At 36.3% G+C, this 21,299-nt stretch overlaps 1 protein-coding gene across 6 annotated transcripts in view; it reads left to right on the plus strand.

Moving 5' to 3' along the window:
- The window catches only part of klc1a (kinesin light chain 1a), a 98,748-nt gene extending 78,737 nt beyond the window's left edge, over positions 1-20,011 (plus strand). For 2 of the 6 annotated variants that reach the window (XM_072568591.1, XM_072568590.1), the window contains exons 15-16: positions 5,914-5,980; positions 17,917-20,011. In XM_072568591.1, the coding sequence (XP_072424692.1) occupies positions 5,914-5,980; positions 17,917-18,006 (157 nt within the window). In that variant the 3' untranslated portion in view covers positions 18,007-20,011. Of the gene's footprint in view, positions 1-1,971; positions 5,882-5,913; positions 5,981-8,653 lie in introns of those variants that run through there. The other 4 variants (XM_072568592.1, XM_072568593.1, XM_072568594.1 and 1 more) reach the window with 4 other exon arrangements.
- The last annotated feature ends 1,288 nt before the right edge of the window (positions 20,012-21,299 follow it).

A 21,299-nucleotide genomic window follows, 5' to 3' on the forward strand; every position in this document is an offset into this window, starting at 1 on the left:
TCACAGTGAAAACACTTCTTGTGTTGCATCAAATTACTACTAGGCTAAATGGGAAAGATTGGGAACAAATCTTCCAGCTGAAAACTTAGTCAATAGTGTCTCAAATGATATCAGTTGCAGCAGAATTGTATCCCTTCGTAATCTGTGACCATGGGCTTATCCTCTTCTCTGCCATTACCATTAAGCCAAGGCATGATGAGATTGGTGTTGGACTTGAGAACCCATATAAGCATGGCGTGTATACGTATACATTTTCTTAAGAGTTGCTGCATCATAAGTGTTTGGGATCGCCCAACCAATTTATCAGGTAGGATGGAGTGAAGTGTCAGTAGACTCATCTGGTTCATCTCAAACTGACTTCTTGGATTGAGTGACCTGTTGGTATAAAATTCTATGTAATGCAAATTCATCTTTCTTGACCACAGCACTCAGACAGTTAGTTGAAATTTGAACTAGTGATAATGAAAGACAGGAGAGGAAAATAATTGAATTTGCATGACCAGTACTAACTTCAACCTTCTGAGTAAAAAGAATCTCTTTCAACTTGTTTCTTACTAACATAATGATATGTGAACTAAGTGGCAAATGCCAAGATCATATTGTTGAAAATATGAAGAGGTGTTAAATTTATCCAATAAAAGCAGTCATTAAAAAAATGACCAAGTTAAACGTAATGCTATTGTTTGAGGAACAAGAATGTTTTGTTGAACAAAAGCCTTTGCTTTACTGATTTCTCAAAGGAGACTCCAAAAATGCAGTAATACTGATGACGTTCACTAAATTTGATGTTTTTTTGTATTCCCTAAATGGGTTAAATAGATTTTACTTCAAATGTGTTTATAGTGGCAAGTAATTAATGTGGTAATAACAATTTTTTATACTTCTCTTTCTGAAAGTTTTTACTTCTCAACACAGTTCATACAATTGGAAAATTTGAAAACTACTTGCTGAATTACCAAGGGCTGTATATTCAATTTCTGGGATAATCAAAGTGCCTTCCTCCATCTAAGTTTTCTCTTCCTATTTCCTGAAAATGGTGATTAATAGCTGGAGTGCAGGTCAAGGAATTTGGCAGCCCTCTGATGATTTATCCAGTAGTCTAAGGTTCATGCATGAGTTTAGGCAGTGTGTATTGATAGACAATAGTGAAATGTCTCAAGACTGAGTCCAGTCCTTTTTCTTCAGTGGCATCCACACAGGCAGGCCTTAAAAAAAATAAATGCAATATGATCAAGTATATTATCCTGACTTTTGTATCTTTGTACAAAAGTAAGGATAATAAATTTGATCATATTGTACCTTTTTTCCCCACTGGGAAATATGTTTTATCAAGTGTACTGATGTTGTGTAAAATGAAAAGTAAGTATGCCAAAAAATGTAAAATTGAAGTCAGATTAAACTTTTGAACTGTTTTTTTCATTATATGGAGAAACTTGCCTTAATTCCTGTCAAATAGCTAAATAGCCTTTGTGAATAAGCTTGTGGATTTTCAATTCAATGTTTCATTTCTGTTTCAATGATATTCAAAGGTCTGTTCTGCCTGGGAATGGTGGTTTACTATTTTATGACATGCATGCTAGCATGCTACGTATTGACAAAAAAAATTTTTGGTTATCAGTAAGTTATTAATAATATGGTCTTTGATTTATTTTACTAAATTGAGATGGAAATCAAATATCGGCTTGACTACTGCAATCCCACTTCTAGACTAGTTTGTTTAGCAGCAATACAACAAGGCAATTCAACTGTAATTGTAAACAGTGGACAGGTTTTAAATTACAGTTGTGCTTGCTTTTGTTTTAACTTTGCGTGGTTTCTGTTTAATTTTTTTTTGTTTTGTTGGTCTTTTTCATGAGTTGACTGCTTGCCATTTTTTAATAGTGTCTGATTGATTTTGTAAACAAGCTCTCGTTATATTTTAGATCAATATTTACTCAGGTATTCCTCCAACAATACTTCATTCTATTGTAGAATAACTTCAACTACCTTATGAGGCTTTCAGAAAAGAACCTTAAAATGAAGTGAGCACAACTAGAAGGATACCCAGTACTGAACTGAACAATTCTACATTTAACCTGACTGCCTTCTTCCCTATGTTTAACTCATACTGGATCCAGAAAAATAATCTGGTATCTTTAACTCTGTAATGGTAACAATTTTGTTTGTCACGGTTTTTTGCCGTTTGTGATCTATATTTCTGGTTTAAAAAAAAAACTTCCATTGTTTTTATGGTAAGGGTAGCTTAACATTCATTTTGTAAACTCGCAAATCTTTTGCTAAATTATTAGTTGAACCTCTTGCTAATTATAGAATTAGTTTTGTAAACAGAATATGTTAAGTTTGCCTGTGTATTAGCTGAAAAATGTTCAGCAACCAGTTAATGAAGAACCAAAAGTTCTGTTTATATTACTATGATAACCACAGTACCCTAAAACCATCTTCATTGTGAATGAAATGAGCCATGTGCAAGTGGAGAAGTGCCACACTAAGAACAAGTTCATAGTTTAGTGTAGTGTGACTGCAGCATTAGAAATTATTTGTCACCGAGGAAGGTATTTTGTGTGACCAAGCAGAATTGGTCAATACATATAAATGATTCTCTTTTGTTACTCATATTGCCAAATTTATTTGGAGCTTTTTATAATTCATGCCGCATCACCACCCACCTTTCCTCCTTTGTGTTCTTGCCTAGACATTCCTCATCCCTTATTGATTTATTCTCACCGAGTAATTGTTTCCATGCTGGGGCTGCTGCAGTTTATGGGGAGTGAGAGTTCTGTTGCATAATTTATTCCAAAGGTGTCATGTAGGAGTGCTGGCAAGTGTCTCAATCATTATTTGTCATCTCTGCTAATGGCAATTTTAATTATATACATTACAAATAATTCCAGTTAATAAATGTGTTGCTAAATACAAGACTGTGATACATAATTTTGCTGTTGACTTGCATATCGCTTAATAATGGAGATTGAAAGGTCAAAGTATGGTCCCTCTTCTTAGTTGAATACTCACTGAGATAACAGTTGCAGAAAATATTACTCGACTGTAATATAATGATTCCACTTTCACATTCACACACATGCCATTATTTACATTTGTCACTTGTACTTTCTGTTCATAAGATTACTTTGAACTGGTGACCAGAATAGAATGAAATTGGAACGTTCTGTTTCTTTCCTGTGATTGCTTAACCTTTTGACTGGTTTTTAATAATCTTAATCCTGCAATGGTAATTAGCCAAACAACCAAGCTCATCCCTTATGACTGGCATTGTTGAAACCATGAAGAAAACTAAATAATTTCCTTTCCCTTTAGGAACTTGGACTGTCTTAATTTTATCTAAATCAAAGCAAATGGGAATCATATTTTAATTAAATGGATGTACTAAGTTATACAAAAATTCTCTGATTTGCTCTTTTGTAAGTTAAATTACTGGGAAAAGTTTTGAAATTCTTATTGTTGTGGGATCTGTTTAGAGATGTAACTAATATCACTAAACTGTTTACTATGCTTATTAGTTCTGAAGCCTATCAGGTACAAGAATGTATGAAGTTTTCTAACTGTTGCCAGCAGGTGACTGCTTCTTCATTAGACTAGTGGAGATGACTAGAAATCCTTTGAGTGTCAGTTTGATTTTACTCATGCAGTTTTGCCCACTGTGTGCTGATTAGTGTCTCTTTCTGAAAAAGCAATCTTGCTGGGGAGTTGAAATCGGAGATTTAAAAAAAAATTCTCATTCAGGGAGGCCAGTTGAAAAAACCTAGTCATACAATACAATGTGAAGAGGCCCTTTGGTTCTGCACTGACCAAAACTACTCTAAATCCACACTGCTCCCATTTTCCAGCCTTCAGTGTTCTGAATGTTGATCAAATATGTCCACCTTTCATTTAAGCAACATGGCCACACCTTAAATATTCTCCACGCATTAGCAATGCAATCTCCTAGGATGGTCAAATTAAAAGAACAGACTAAAGGAAGGCAGGCTCTGTGGGGAAAGAGTTCTGAGAAATTAGTGTGGGGAAAGAGTTCTGAGAAATGTTCCTTCTACTCAAATGTAATCAGAAACTATTTCTAGGAGATGGGTACATTATCTAGCATCAACCTACTTTTGTATAGTCCTTTGAAACATTTGCAAGAAATACACAGCCATTGTTAGTGTTGGTAACCTGTTCTAAAAGTCAGTCATTCTTTGGGAAAAAAAATCTTCTTGACATTTAACCTTGTTACCCTAATGTTTCTAATTCAAAAAATCTGCTTAAACCTTATCCCTTCATCATTTTATATATTTGTTTTCCTGAAGTAATTGAAAGCAGACTGAATGAACCATTTTGATTGGTTGCTGAGGTCTTAACTGTTCATCCCTAGAGGCTTTTTGCTGTTGAGATTCAGTCATTTAATTGAAATACTAGCTGAGCTCTTGCTGCTCCTTATCAAGTAAGAACCTAAACCAATGTGGCAATAGGTGGCCAAGGAAACCTAGAAACAAAGGGAAGTGACCATTCTCAGCATTATGCTTCAAGTGGATTTACAGTACTACGAAAGTTGAATTCATTGCAAAACACTCTGTACAGCTGACGCTTTTATCTTAAAACAAAGCTGGAATTTGACTGCTAAATGCAGATGTTGAAAATAATCTTTTGAAATTGAGTGTTTAGTTTGTAAAATTTATTTGTATGTAAATACGTGTACATAGATCTTTAACATCTACTGTTGTGGGCCTAAACTTAATTGCAACAGAAAGTATTTCACAACTCTAGTTCATATTTGTGTTCAATTCCCACTGAAAGCATTATGTGTTGGTCACAATTCTTGTGTATTCAGTTTTATTTTAAACAAGATTGAATTCCAGATAGCCTGTCAATCAAACTGGCTTGCCTGAGTTGGGTGAGTGCTTTTTTTTTGTGAGTTCAGTTGCACTGCCAAATATGTCGAGTAGTTCCAAGTTGATCTATTGGGTCAATGATAGAAAATAAATCATTAGTTTTGTTTGAAGCACCTTTCCAATCTTCTCAGTCATACAATAACTGTCTATGGCTCTGACTCGATTGCTGTCTTGGAAAATTTAAAGGAAAGAAGGAAGGATTTCTAAAGTGTATAAAGCCCCGAACAAGTTCCAGCATAAAATATTTTCATGAGTGATGCTAAAGCAAAGACTGGTTATATAGTTTGCTTGTAAGGAGTAATGTGATAGTGCTGAGAAAGTCTGTTGGACTCTTGGTTTACAGGCCAATCAGAATTGCAGTGGTTTGATCTTTGACTGTTTGTCTGAAAGAGTAAGTTTGGGTAAAGGTTTCCAGCATTTCAGTCAGGTTTGATTTTGATGCAGTGCTGCCTCAGCAAGTTTTTGACCCTTGTTTTTACTTTGTTTCTCCTTCCTTTTTTAAACCTTTTAAAAGAACAAATAAAAACTTAATTTAATATGCATAATCAAAATCAACATTTCTCTCTGGAGAAAATGGCAACTATTCATGCAAATAGAACAGTTTTAGGAAGAACTTTTTATTCAGTAAATATGGTTAATGCTTTTAACAATAAAGTTTGGGAATTACGGTATAGATTTTAAATTACATTCCATGGAATGTAAGATTCATTAGGCCTGCCATATTATTGACGCAAATAAAATTTATTTCACTTTGAAAATTCAAACAGGAATTGACCCTAGCATGTTTAAACTATGATGAAAATAACTGATTCAAATCATTTCAACATCAATGCTAGAATCTGGTGTCAGTGATTTCTTCCATCATGTGTGAAGAATAATGTATGGTGCCTTTAACATCAACATTGACTGAAAAGCTGTTTTGAGTTCAGCAAGACAAGAATACTTTACTGTACTTTAAAATCTGTTATGCTTTGTCATTGAGCAGTAATTCTGATTGGTTTATCCTTGCATGTCACTGACATGGGTGCAGTATGAAGCGTGCCAACTCTTTGAATATACTTAACACAAATGGCAAGGCTACTGAAGATCCTTTTCAAGTAAGCCCTATGCATTTTTGCTAGTCAATATCAGTGGCAGTGTCTGGGCTGAAGAATCTCGACAGACATGTTTTACATTTCTGTTATTAACTGAAATGATTTTTATTGATGTTAATTACGTGCATGCGTGCACACCATTGGAAAATGTCTATTTCTTGCTATCTTTTTCACAATTGTCATCTTGCAATAATCTTTTTCTGCCAAGCTAATACTGTTTCAAAATTCCCTAGCTTGTCACACTTAATTACTGCTGGCTTCAGATAAGACACTGCTGCTTCTATCTAATTTCCTCATTTTTGTGTCTCAACCTGTTACCGATTCTAAGGAATGCTGTTGTCAGTATGAAGTACACTATAAACAATAGACTTTTATTAACATTTCCTACTATAGCAAATTCAGAAATTTCCATTATAAATCAAAATTAGCTCAACGGTCACATCTCTAATGTATTGGAGAATTGAATGCTTTCAACACTTCTGACTTGACTTCAGCATTCTGTATCATGTAACATTTATTGAAATTAATAATCTATGAAGTAACCTCAGTAAATGTTTCATGTGTATATTGACATTAACTAATTGCTAAATTACCTGTGGATTATTTAAAAAGTAATACTTGCTACTAACTGGAGTTTTGTGGTTTTTTTTCTTTATAACCCATTGACAAGAATCGGGTATGGAGATGCATAAATGAGTTCTAAACTTCTGTGTTTTTATATAAATTGTGGGCCTAAATATTTCCAAAATAATTCCTAACATTCTCTACTTTTTGTCTTTCTGCTTTAAAGGTTAAATATTGCATTTCAATGATATTGATTCAAACAGATGCAAATTTACTCTTAACACAACTATTGCATTTTCCCATGTGTCTTTATTGAAAAAGATTCAGCACTTCTTGTTCGATAACGCTGAAACGAAGATGTGTTGTTAGTGCCACTTGTGTTTGACTGTGTTACGTCAAGTATATTATCTTAAATCTGGCAACTAGTTCCATTATTAAGAATGAAAAAAACAATTTGGAGCAATAGATCTAATTGATGTATTATATTCCAGAATGTTAGTTGGTGCTGGAGCCAAATTTTACTCCGTCTAACATGTATTTGCAGAGGGAAACATTACAAGCATGACCTTTTAATTCCACTATCCCAGTCTCTTTATATATCTGCTTAAGTGAAATCACAATGTCCTCCACATACTTATAATTAAACAGAATTAATATGCTATTAATAAGTGCAATGGTTAGTTTTAGTCAGAACACAATGCTCAATTCTGCATATCTACTGTTTAAGATTCTAAGTGGTGTCCCCAGAGATCTATACGTGGGCCTCAGCTTTATTCTACATTTATAAATTACTTCATAAAGGAGTGGAGTTCCAAACATCCAGGCCTATTAATGATGCTGAGTTAAGTGGCACAGGAATAGGATGCAAAAAGATATTGTTAGTTTATGTGAGCAAAACTGTCAGATGACAATGTGTAAAATGTTTACATCTAAAATCAGCAAATATTCCAAATGTTTCGAAGCTGGGAACTGTGGAGAAACAAAGATTTAAAGGTACAAATGCAGAATTCAGTAGAAATTAATGAACAAATGCAAGTGGGATCTTGGTCTTTATCTCAAGAATGTGAAAATTACATTTAAGTTATATAGTAATTTCTGCATTTAGAGTATGCATACAACTGTACGCACCACACCTCTGGAAAATGATGAACTCTGAAGACCTATAGCCAATTTTTTTGGAATGATACTGAAGTTTTAAGGCTGTAATTATGAGAATGGGACTCATAGAATAGACCTTTCCCTTGTACAGAAGATTAAATGAATATGTAATTGATGCATTTAAAATGACTAAAGATGTTGATAATGAGAGAGAAAACTTGTCTGAATGTCTGGGTATGAGCCTAAAACAAGTTATGTATGGCCCATATGTTGCAGACAGCAGTAAAGCAGTGGCATGCTGATTTGAAGAAAACTGCCAGTAATGATCTAATGATTTCTGCATGGATTTCACATTTCCTGATATTAGTTTAAATCTGGCACTGTTGAGGAATCTCCAGATGTCCAGCAACAATTATATCTTTAAGCAGGCTAAGCTCACACAGAAGCATTCTCCTAAAATACAAAGGAGAATAAGTAAAATGCATTAATTATCCTTAACTTTTAATTGAATTTTACACAGAGTAAAATGTTTTGGGTCAGGATTAAAAGGAAGGTGAAATGAAAGATATTTTGAATTGTAATCAAGAAACTTTATATTGCACAAATTAAACTTAATTTCCATGGGCTAGAGAGAGTGTTCAGCCAAAATTATAAACACAGCACCCTTTCCACTTTAGTTTGGTACTGGTTAATTCAGTTGGCTGGCTTGTGATGCAGAATGTGATATTCAATTCTGGTACCAGTTGAGGTTAATGTGAAGGACCCTCCTTCTCACCCTCCCATTGCCTGAGACGACCCTCCGGTTAAATCACTACCAGTTGTTTCTCCATAATGAGAGCAGACAGAGACTGCAGTTTGCTGGGACTGTGGAGAATTATTTTTTAGACACAGGTAATTAAAAGCTCAGTTTCACCTTGCTCAATGATATGGAACCTTTTCAAGAATTTTATAGTGGGACTAATAATGTAAAAGGGCTAGTTCTCATCAGTTTTCTGTTTGATTATTGTCTTTCAGGTGATCACACTATGGAGAGTGTAGAATTGCTGACAACTTATGGATTTCAATGTTTAACTGTGCATGTGCAAATTGTAGGAATTGCTGACGATATCAGGAATATTGCTGCCAAGCATTAACATTCACCATTAATTCCACAAAACCAGACCATTAATTTAGAGAGAACTCTTGAGGGGAAGTGTCAGGAAATACTTTCTCACATGAATCATGGAAGTTTTAAATTCTTGTGAACAAGTTATTGAAGCTAGGTCAATTGAATGTTTGATTCTGAAATTGTCAGAATTTTGTAAGGCCGGATATATTAAAAGTTACAGAACAAAGAGGAGTTTAGAATACAGGTCAGCTTGGTATAATAGAATGTCAGAACAGGTTGAAGATACCCTGAATGGCCAACTATTGTAGCTTTTCTCCTCTCAGATATCCATCTTAATTCTGAATGGAATGTTTTGTACCACTTCTGATATGTGGTTTTTAATTTCTGCCATTAATTCCCATTTATAATTGAATAATTGGTGCAGAACAAAAACAACATGGTGTATTCTTTTTATTGAATTTAGTTTCTTTGAGTAAAATAGTGGTATTTGTTTTTTCTAGGAGAAATCTTTGTATACCTTTGTAAAACAAAAAGTTTGCTTTTGACAATTGTGTTTTGGGTTGACTTTTTCTATGGAATAGCAATTATTAAAGGTTACTGAAAATATAAGATAATTCTGTTTAAAAAAAGGTTATGGCTCGTTCTATTTGAGGTAATTTCTTGACATTGTTAAACCTGAGCTGTACAAAATCTGAATGTGTCTGTATATTGGCTAACATGTGAGGAGTAGCAGTAGTATCTCTAAATATATACAGCCTTCTGTTCTCAGGAGATTTGTGTTTAAAGAAAGAATGTCATATCTTTTTACAAACAATACAACAATAAAGAGGACAAGGAGGCAAAAAAAATCAAAGTAGGAGAAGACCTGTATACTTAGGGAGGTTGGAAACAGTTATCTAGATAATAACTTCTGCACAAGAATGCATCTCATGGGTTTTTTGTAAGGAAAGTGGAATTGCAGATACAGTTTAGTGTGTAATGTAGCCAGTAACCTAGCCATAACCTGAACGTAATTGGAAGCTAAATATTCCAGTTGCAAGATTTTTTTACAACCCCTATGATATAACGAAAGGGAAAGAAGCATCGATAGAGAACAGAATTACTAGTCAAAAAAGAATTGATAATGGAATCGATGGACAAATGTACAAGCATCAGAGAATGTAGGAAGCTGGTACAAGTAGTTTATAGGCCTCTTAACAAGCTAATAAAATGGGATATCTATAAATACTGTGGTTAGGGAAGCCTATAGGAAAATAAAATTCATTATAATTTTCACTTTTCACACTGAGCAAAACGTGTTTCCAGAGTCCTACAAATTGAAATAGGAGAATAATTTGGATATTTTAAAATTGGATACAAGATAGAGTATAAAACTGAATGTAAATGATTTATATAAATCATCAGTTAGATTTTTGTCTAGTTTGAGGTGCCTATCTTTTGGGAACATTGTCAAGACCATATAAGATATAATAGAATCAGAATATGTACTATTTCATTAAATTGATAACTGTTTAAAAATAACAATTCAAGCTGGTGGAGGTGTTTAAAGATGTAATAGTAGATGGGGAAAAAGAATATTTCTATTGATTGGTGGGTTTGACATATTGTGTAAGAGATTGGATTTCTTATGTTCAAATCACTGGAATGGGGCTTCTGTCCACTCACACAAGAGGCTGATGCTTTGATAATTTTGGAACATAAGGTTAATCTTAAATTTATGTTGTCCAGTCATGCAACTGCATTGGCTACAAGCAGTTCACAGTCTGAGTGTTCTGCAACAAGTAATTCCTGACTATCCAAAGCTGTTGTACCATCTACAAAGAATGTGTGAGTAGTACATTGGAATCTTTTCCACAAACTTGGCAGCTCCAACACAAGGAGTTTGTCACCCTCTAGGACACAGCATTCAAATATAATGATAAACGTTCACCACTTCAACCACTGTACCAGCCTGACTGTAGTGTGCCACCATTGATACTTCACAGCAACTCACGATGGCTTTTTCAACAGTACCTTTTGTACCTGTGATCATTAATGCATGGGGGGAAGGGAAACAATGACATTGGAACTGAAATAACTACACATAGGCCAGTATTCCTATTACCAAGTCACCCTTTATTTACTTGATCACAGTACACTGGCTGTGGCCAGCCAGCTTAGAGTCAGTCCCCTGAACTGAGGGGATACCAAATCCCCTGTTTATATATTTTTTTTGAACAGCGGTAGTACTTATTTTTCCCCAGCACTCCAGTTGTGTGTGTTTGTAGGTGTAAGGCACAGTAAATAAACAAGTGCATAAAACTTTATTCATAATCCACCACCAGGAAGAAAGAAAACACCCGATTGACTTTGCCCTTCTCCCATGTTTGTTTGGTTTTGTTTCTAACTGAGAAGATTCTAATCTTCGGGTTTTTTTTTCCCTTTTTTTTTTACCCCCACACTACTGCCTAACAGTGGTAGTGCTAATTTTTCCCCAGCACCCAAGTTATGCGTGCAGGTGTAGGACACAGTATATGAACAATGAGTACATAAATCTTTATTCATTGTCCACTACCAGGAAGGAAAGAAATACCCGAGTGGCCAGTGACCAGCAATGCCCTTCTCATCAAAGAGGAATGCCATGAGATCAGGAGGTGAAGGTGGGGGGTGGGGGGGGCAGGGACAGGGACTAAATCAAAGTAGAGTCGGAGAGGGCAATAAAGCACTCCACACTCTGCGGTGTCCACCTCCCTTAAAACCTCGAGTGTGTTGGTAGACAGTGTGCTCCTCCAGGTTCAAATGTAACCGCGGAAGAGGGGCAGGCTATCTGCCCTACGGCCCCCTCCCCACCACACGGCCAGCTGCCTGGACCGGTTTATGGCCAGTTTGGCCAGGCCCAGAAGCAGATCCATGAGGAGGTCCTCTGACCTGCCTTTCCTCCCTCTGCACCTGGTGCCTGAAGATCAGGAGTGTGGGGCTTAAGTCTAACCAAAAGCAGAGGAGAAGGTTTTTCAGAAAACTAAAAAGGGAGTGCAAGTGCCCACACCCAATATATACATGGTACATGGACTCCATCCACTGTTTATTTTTTCTTCTTAACAAGCGTGTAAATCTTTATTTATATTCCACCACCAAGAAGCAAGGAATCACCTGAGTGGCCAGTGACAAGCAATACCCTTCTCGACAAAGGGGAATGTTGTGTGATCAAAAAAGTTAAGGGGAGGACAAAATAGAGTTGGAGGGGGAAATAAAACACCCACTCCCTGCGGTGACCACCTCTCCTTGAAAACCTCACGGGTGTTTGGAGACACTGCATACTTCCTCTCCAGGGACACCCGGGCAGGGACATAACTATGGAAGAGGAGCAGGCAATTGGCCCTAACGACTCCCTCCAATGCCCACTGCCTGGACCTGTTTATGACCAGTTTGGCCAGGCCCAGGAGTAGACCCATGAGGTCCTTTGACCTAGCGTCCCCCCTCCTCCGCACCGGATACCCAAAGATCAGGAGCGTGGGGCTGAAGTGCAACCAAAAACAGAGGATAATGTTTTTAAGAAAATTAAAAAAGGGTCTGTAAATGCCCACACCCAATATATATACATGGTCCATAGACTCTATCCACTTTTTTTTTTCCACATTACCGCCTAACAGCAGTACATCCCTGTTTATATTTGTTCTCATTTTAAAAAAAAAATCAGTCCCCATTAAAAACGAATACCAGTTAACAAACTGGCAATATAATACAGGAATCAGATCCTCCCCCAAAAAAGCAGAACCCAACAGCAGCAGTCACACGTTGATTGTGGTCCGGCTAGCTCAGAGTCAGTCTCCTGAACTGAGGAGATTCTAAATCTCCTGTTAATGTTTTGTTTTCCCTTTTCTTTCTTCCAAACTATGACAATTCTAATCTCCTGTTAATTTTTTTTTGTGCTTATATTTTCCCCAGCACCCATGTGTGTGAAACACAGTGAAAAACAGCAGGTGTACAAATCTTTATTCAATTCACACCACCAGGAAGAAAGGAAACACGAGTGGCCAGTGACCAGCAATGCTCCTTTCATCAAAGGGCAATGCTGCGTTATCAAACAGGTTAAGGGGAGGGCAGGGATTTAATCAGAGTTGGAGGGGGGAGATAAAACACTCCACTCCCTGCAGTGCCCACCTCTCCCTGAACAGCTCAAGGGTGTTAGTAGACACTGCAAGCTCCTCCAGGGACACCAGAGTGTGGATGTAGCTGCGGAAGATGGGCAATCAGCCATAATGACCCCCTCCACGGCCCTCTGCCTGGATCTGTTTGTGGCCAGTTTGGTCAGGCCCAGAAGCAGACCCACGAGGACGTCCTTTGACCTACTTTCCTCCCCCCACACTGGGTGCCCAAAGATCAGGAGCATGGGGCTGAAGTGCAACCAGAAAGAGGAGAAGGTTTTTAAGAAAATCAAAAAGGGGGTGTAAATGCCCACACCCAATATATATATGGTCTGTGGACTCCATGCCTTGTTTACTTTTTCCACACTGCTGCCTAACAGCAGTACATCCCCTGTTTATGTTTTTTCTCAGTGAGCTGGTTGTCTGACACTTATGATTTTTTTTCCTTTCGTCCACCAGAAAGTAGTAGTGTCGTGTTGGGCATGTGTCAGACATAGTGAAAAACAAGTGTGTAAATCTTTATTTATATTCCAGTGCCAGGAAGAAAGGAAACACAAGTGGCCAGTGACAAGCAGTGCCCTTCTCCAGGGACACCTGGGCCATCCCCTGTTTGTAGTGTTTCTGCCTCAGTCAGTGTAACTGAGATTGTGAATTAAATACTGTGTCTCTGCCCCTGTCAGTATATTTTAGACTAGATTTCTTAGAATGTGGATACAGGCCCTTTGGCCCAACAAGTCCCACACCGACCTTCTGAAGAGCAACCCACCCAGACCCATTTGCCTCTAACTAATACACCTAACACTAAGTGAATTGGCCATTTTTAATTTGCCTAGACTTGCATATCTTTTGGACTGTGGGAGGAAACTGGAGCACCTGGAGGAAACCCACGCAGACACTGGTAGAATGTGCAAACTCCACATAGACAAGTCACCCGAGACTGGAATTGAAGCTGGGTCCCTGACGTTGTAGGGCAGCAGTGCTAGCCACTGTGCTGCCTCATTCCCTGTTTATATTTTTTCTTCTTTTTCTTTTTTCCTAAGGAGATTCTAGTTTCCTGGTTTTTTTTCTCCCTTATCCCCATACTATTGCCTAAATGTGGTTGTGCTTATATTTTCCCCGGCACCCATGTTGTGTGTGTGTGCGCAGGTGTGAGACACAGTGAAAAGGCAACAGGTGTACCAATCTTTAGTCAATTCCCACCACCTGGAAGAAAGGAAACACCTGAGTGGCCAGTGACAAGCAATGCCCTTCACATCAAAGGGCAATGCTGTGTGATGAAAAAAGTGAAGGGAAGGGTCGGGATTAAATCAAAATAGAGTTGGGGAGGGGGAAATAAAGCACTCCGATCCCTGCGGTGTCCACCTTTCCATGAACAGCCCGAGGGAGTTGGTAGATACCACATGCTCCTTCTCCCAGGACACTCTGGCTCGCCCAAAGATCAGGAATGTAGGACTGAAGTGCAACCAGCAACAGAAGGTTCATCCTGTTTATTTTCCTTTTTTTTTTAAGAAGAAGAAACAAATATTTCAAAATAAACTCCTCCTCAATGGGAAGACACCAACAGAATCTGTCTCCTTTTAATGCAAGAGGAAAAAAAAAGCAGAGTCCTTCACTCACACTGATCCAGCTCCCTCAGACAGCTCTGAGTGAACAGGATGTCTGACACTCCTGTTTTTTTTCTTTTCCCCAGCACCCATGTGTGTGTGCAGGTGTGAGACACAGTGAAAGATACAAGGTGTACAAATCTTTATTCAATTTCCACCACCAGGAAGAAAGGAAATACCCATGTGGCCAGTGACCAGCAGTGCCCTCCTTAGAGGGCAATGCTGCGTGATCAAACAGTGAAGGGAAGAGCAGGAATTACATCAAAATAGAGTTGGAGGAGGAAAGAAAGCACTCCATTCCCTGCGGTGCCCACCTCTCCCTGAACAGCCCGAGGGAGTTGGTAGATACCACGTGCTCCTTCTCCCAGGACACCTGGGCTCGTCCAAAGATCAGGAGCGTAGGACTGAAGTGCAACCAGAAATAGAAGAAAGTTCATCCCCTGTTTATTTTTTCTTCTTTCCCAGCACCCATGTTGCATCCCCTGTTTATTTTGGTCAGCCAGTCCTCCTTGATAGTCCCAGATTAACAACCCTAATCAAGGACCTCATAGTCATCAAGATCTACCTGATTCCAATCACTACATGAATAAAAGCCAGTCTCTCCATGTTGCTCACTCTTCTGACTCAAAAATATATTGTTGCTGAATCAAAATAGAGCAGACTATGGGTGTATCAATACCAAGTGCGGGCCACATTCCATGAGCAAATTTTAAAAAAGTAAAAGATTACAAAAGGACAAATTTAAAAAGTTAAGGAGTTAGAAGGGATGTTTTATATGCAGCAACTTATTAGAATGTGGAATACCCTACCAAAACCATTAATCAAAACAATATTCTTAAATTACTTTTATCAGGGAAGTTGATTTACCTATATCTAACTTGGGAACACTTGTACTCTCAAATGTGATTCCATACAAGGGTGTAATTTTAAAGAGTTGAAAAATGCGGTGCTGGAAAAACACAGCAGGCCAGGCAGCATCCGAGGAGCAGGGGAATCGACGTTTCGGGCATAAGCCCTTCTTCAGTAATTTTAAAGATGTGACATATAAACATTTCATGTACTTTATATTATCCTGCATTGTGTAGAGACTTGCACACAAAACGACTTTCAAATGGACTCCAGAGTGGAACCCGCTCACAACCCGTGGACTATCTGCAAATATTTGAGAACAATATATTTTGCATATGGATGGGTATGGTGGATTGTTATTTTTGAATACTAGTGAAAATATAAAGAAATGTAATATCTATAATTTCATAACTTGTGATCAGGATCAACTGTTTTCGTTCTTCATAGCCCGCAAACTCCTGAAGACTGTACTTAAACTGTTGCCACAGCTGAGATCAGCTATACAAAATTTTAGTAACAAGACTTCATATCCCATATTCTATAAAAAAAAACCTGTTTCTAAAAAGCACTTAGCTTATGTAGAAAAGTCTTATCAAAAAGACATAACACTCACCTGAAGATAATGGGTGAGATATACTTGTTATATATCTGACTGAGAAATTACTTTTTAGACTGAGAGCTTTGTTTAAACCTTATTGTCATGTACAGAATCCAAGATAATTAATTACTACTTACTTTTATTTGTTTGAATACTTTGGTTAATAGGAAAATTGATATTTATTAGACAATATAATAGTTTATTTCAAATGTAATTGGTTTTAGGCATAGTAACAAGGTCCAGTTAAAGGGAGATCATTCAATATTTTTTGAAGTCTGGCATCTAATCAGCAATACCAAATTTACAACTTAAATTCTTGGGTTGATGGCATGACCCCCCAAGGTCAGCTATCAATCCCCATTCCTCGTTGACCTGAGAAGGTAGTAGTGGGCCTTTATAAAAATACTTTTACTGAGCTGACTGGGTTGTTAAGCCATGTTGGTGTGAGAGTGGAGGCATTTACATAGTGGGAGAATGATAGTAGGTTTCCTTCCCTAAAAGGTTGAATGAACGTTTGCTTTATGTAGAGACCAACGTTTTTATTTATATATTCATAAGTTCAAATTGTAGTAGTATTTGAACTCCGTTTAGATTATTTATTCAGGCTTCTGGATTATTAGTATGTCACAGCAACACGGCAGTTACTTCGTCAAATTTGATGCACAAAACAATTATATTTCAGTGTTCTAGAATATCAGGTAAAGATATAGTGACCTAATTACTCAAGCCTAATTACTCAAGCTCTAGCTTTTTTGCAACTAAATATTGCAAATGAATTTGAAAAGCTTTACAGTGTAACTGTAACATGGAATAGACCAATTTTAAAAATAAGTCTCAAAGTCATTGGGGGAACAAACATTTTGCAGTATTTCCCTTGTTTAATCTATATTAAAAGCAAAATTAGACTTTGCTGATTAATGGCTTGAAATGGCTATTGAATTCAGTTACACAGGGCAGCTAAATTAATATGAACAGTTGAGATTGGTATTTCAAATGCTAGATGGTCTGAATCGTATCTCTGCACCTGAAAGCTTAGAAATAGTGAACATTTGCAGAACAAAAAAAAATCATTTAAATAATGTTAACAGATTAAAATTTTAAAATTGCTTCCAGTGTTCCCATAAATACAATTGATGAATTTTAGTTTGATATGTGCATGATGTGTTCTTTCCCATGAAGAATTAGTGCTACATGCTTTACTGCTGCATTGTTTAAACCTTTTCTGTAATCATAAAACAATAAGGCATTCATCTGAAAGATATGATGCAACAAGTACATTGTTGTTTTCTTCTCTCACTCTTGTAATTAAAAGTTGTCTTAGAACTTCTTCAAGCCAGTACGTTTACTTTGTTCTCCCTCACCTACCTCATTTTTGATGCCACTCATATTTGCCTTATAAAAAATAAACTGATGTCTTGAATAGTTAATATTGATCACAATTTGTGATATTTGATTTGCTGTGTGAATGAAGATTCCACAGGGTGTTAAACAATCAGTATTGTTGGTTTCACAAAGTGCTTAGGTAAAATCTTGTGTAATTATTTGGTAACCTCTATACTGAAATATTTATTTGTGCAATATTGCTTTTAATTATGCATCTTTATTCTTGGATTGAGAACAAACACAAATATTTTTATTTCCTAACTTTTGATTGTTACAATTTGTAATATATTCTGCATTTTTTTATCCAAGGTTGAAGATGGGGTAACTAATTGAGTATTTCTGAGAGATTCATTTAACTTGCCATTGTTTAAAATAGGCAAGCAGTAAGTAAGAAAGAAAATCCTTGTGAATGCTTTTAAGATTGATGTTGTATTCTTGAGCAAAACACAAAAAAGCTGGTCCTTTTATACACAAGCTCTGAGCATTTGAAAATGCTGAATTTAAACTTTAACCAAGAAAATAAAACTGTGCAATGAAATATGTAATATTCATGGATATATGCTGTATGAAAGTTTACTTGTGAATTTTTCTCGCTCTTTTATAAATTGCAGCAACGAAATAATTGTTTGACAGAATCCAGAAGTCTGAGTGTCAGCCATAACGACCTGACACATTGTGGATCAACGTTTGGAATGAACTAGACCCTCCGTTTGGAAGAAATAGAATCCTCATTGCTGGAATTTCTTATCACTTTCCAAATTAAAATCTCAAAATATTCTACTGTACAAATTCACCGGATGTTTCTGATACTGTTTTAGAACATAAACTATACCGTCTTATATTGTGAATTGTTGTGATGCAATAAGAGTTTAAAAAAATACACAATGCCAATAGCATCAAAGATAATTTGTTTTAAAGAACAAAATAAAAATGCCACAGCTGAGCTGGTTTTAGATATGTGGGTAGAAACTACTTTTGTGATACCTTTTTAGTGTGACTTAATTTGTACAGCTGAATTTATCCTTCCTTATTTTAAAATAAGGTCTCATACAAACCACTTTATCAACTATATTCAATAAAGGCCACTTTACCTTTTTGGCATCTCATGTAGCTCATATGTACCACATGTTTGTCATTAAATAATTGAGTAGTCTGGTATATCAAATAATGTGTTAGTGAAGTCAACAGATCATTAATAAATAAATAAATACTATCTAAAAGAGAATTCTGAGGTACTTTGTACAATGTCCCAATTCTTTGATTGAAGATATACCATGAACTTGCACTATATAATCCCTAGAATCAGAAACAATGCTGCTAATGTATGTGGAGGTCACTTTTATTGCAAAATTATTTTTATAATACCTCAATCAGCTATCCAACATCATGTTACAAAATCAATAACTGAATGACAAAGAACATCAGACTTGGTCTTATTTACTAAGCAGATTACTGAGACTGAGAATTGTGGAATAGTTATGCTTAAATCATCTTAGATGAAAGAAAAACTAGAAATGAACTAGATCTTAAGTAGTTTTCTTAAATTGGCATGCTGTTTCAAAGAACTAAACATGATACATTTTTGAAATTACAGATGTATATACAGGAATGTTAATTTGGTGATGGCCAGGACAGCAGAAAATGATCAGATTACACAGACATTTTGAAATTTACAAATTGAAGGCCTTTATAGATAACTTCATCTATCATTGTCTGATTGTTTTGCACTTGTGTATATATTTAGCCTGTCCCATGTGTGATAATTTTATGTCCTTTTTGGGCAGTACCTGGAGTACTACTTATTTGCTTTCAGAGTGATTTTATAAAGCATGTTTTGTCTGTTTTTACTTGTATATTTGTGTACTAACAGATGTATTTGCACATATTAAAAATGAGGATGATGAAAAGTGGGATTACATTTGAAGAGTTAAATCGTGCCAGTTTGTAAAAATAGAATACACAGAAGACATTAGGTATATAGATGCCCATGACATTAAAAGTTTTACATGTGGTTCTACAAACACTTGTGAACTTTTAATGAGTACAGCAGCTGTTAAGTGTTACAAGTTGAATTCTGACTACATTAGTTAGATTCAGTGCAATATAGCAAAACAATGGAAAAAGATGTTTGTTCAGGCTACTAAAATTAATATCAATTGTAGCTGCAAATAAATTATTTACAAATTTTGCAGATTTGCAAATTTATTTAATACATTTATTCCAAGCTGCAGCCTTTAATCCCTAAATGAACTATATGCCACCTCAAGTTAATGCAGTAAAATTGGATTTAACAGTTCAAAAGTGCTGTGATTACAAGACCAATTAAGAGGACAGTGATTTTTGCAGATAGTCCATTTTAATGATGGAAGAGAGGGTGTTTAATAAGCTTAGCTAATGAGTTTGCATCCAGTTAACAAACATTTAATTGTATATTGCACTTTAACTAAGACTAGCCTGTGTAGCCTTGATATTGCATGTAATGTTTTGACATAACTCACCTGGAAAAGTTCAGAGTGCTACAAGTAAGCAAGTATGTTGTTCAGAATTGAATATACTGTATTACTGTCATAAATTTTCTTAGAACTGAAGACTTTTGCATTGTTATATTAGTTATATTTGGCCTATGTTACAATATTTATGTCCAAAATGTATGAAATTTGTGTTTTTGTGAAATAAGTAGTGAGAAATAAAAATTTAAAAAACAAACCTTTGTATAAATTTAATGAACAAAGTGTTGCTGAAAGCAAGCAAATGGTAAGTCATTTTATTCATACTTGTTGGATAGAGGTTTATAACCAAGTCGTCTTAATTGTTTAATCTGTAATTTTTCATTTTCTACTTGTATCTGTTGTTAACACTCATTATTTAAGATATAATTTATTTTAACTGTATTCTGTCACTTCTGTTATCTCTCCTCACACTTCAATCCTGTTTTAGCTCATTTGCTGCTGAAGCCCTACCTTAGTACCTCCAAGGTCTCACCATTCTAACATTTTCCTGGTCTCTCTCATTCTATCCTTTGTAAACATGAAACTATCTAAAACTTAGCTACCCACATCTTGCAGTGTCACATTTCTGTATCACTTGTGAGCTGACTGACTTGACTTCACAGCAACATCCTGTTAGGGAACATCACTCCTGTTGTTACTACATATCAGCACCATGAAACAGTTAGCTTTACCTGTTGCTCAAAGTTTTGAAATGTCAGTGTAATCTGAAGTAGACTGTGCCCTTTTCAAAATCAATAGTGATAGCCTCAGGGCCTGTTACAGGATTGCACAATCTCCAGCTAGTGATTATCTGATCAGAGTAAACCATTATCCTGCAGGATGGCTTTGATGTGCCTAATTTCAGATTTAGAAGTTAAACCAATGGCTGAGGCTAAATTTAAAGGGTTGCCAATAAAGCCAGTCTCATTGTGCCTGCAACTGTAGGAATTCCAACGTGAACTGACAACTCATTAGATTTGTGTGGACAGTCGTAGAGAAATCTTTTGTTGATTTTCCAACTAGGACTGTTCCATTTCAAATTTGAATTTAAGCACAGGATGGAGCCCATTAAGAAAGAAGGAAATTCTTGGAGTGCAACTGCGGATCCAAATATGGTAAATGTATAATCTGCATGCCAGAGATATGCAATAGTAGATGGTTAGCTGTCCTTTCATTTCAGTCATACTTCCCATGGAATCCAACAAAGATATTTACAAGCTCTGGGCCCAGGAGGGATCCAATGGCAACATCAGTCATTTGGATATTTGCTGTGTCATTAATACTGAACTCAATTGCAAATTTACTGAGTTCTTAAATTCAGCAAATACCCAGTTTTCACAACAAAAGGTCTAGATCACCATGATTTAATGCTGCAATACAGGTAAATATGGCTCCCTTGAATGATATGTGGTAAATGGCTAGTAACATCGAATGAATGCATGGGCACGGCATTGCTATTGATATGCCTGGCAATTTAAAAAAAATCATTCATGGTGCATTTTTCC

Source organism: Chiloscyllium punctatum, chromosome 4 (genome assembly GCF_047496795.1).
Source record: "Chiloscyllium punctatum isolate Juve2018m chromosome 4, sChiPun1.3, whole genome shotgun sequence".
Classification (NCBI taxonomy): domain Eukaryota; kingdom Metazoa; phylum Chordata; class Chondrichthyes; order Orectolobiformes; family Hemiscylliidae; genus Chiloscyllium; species Chiloscyllium punctatum.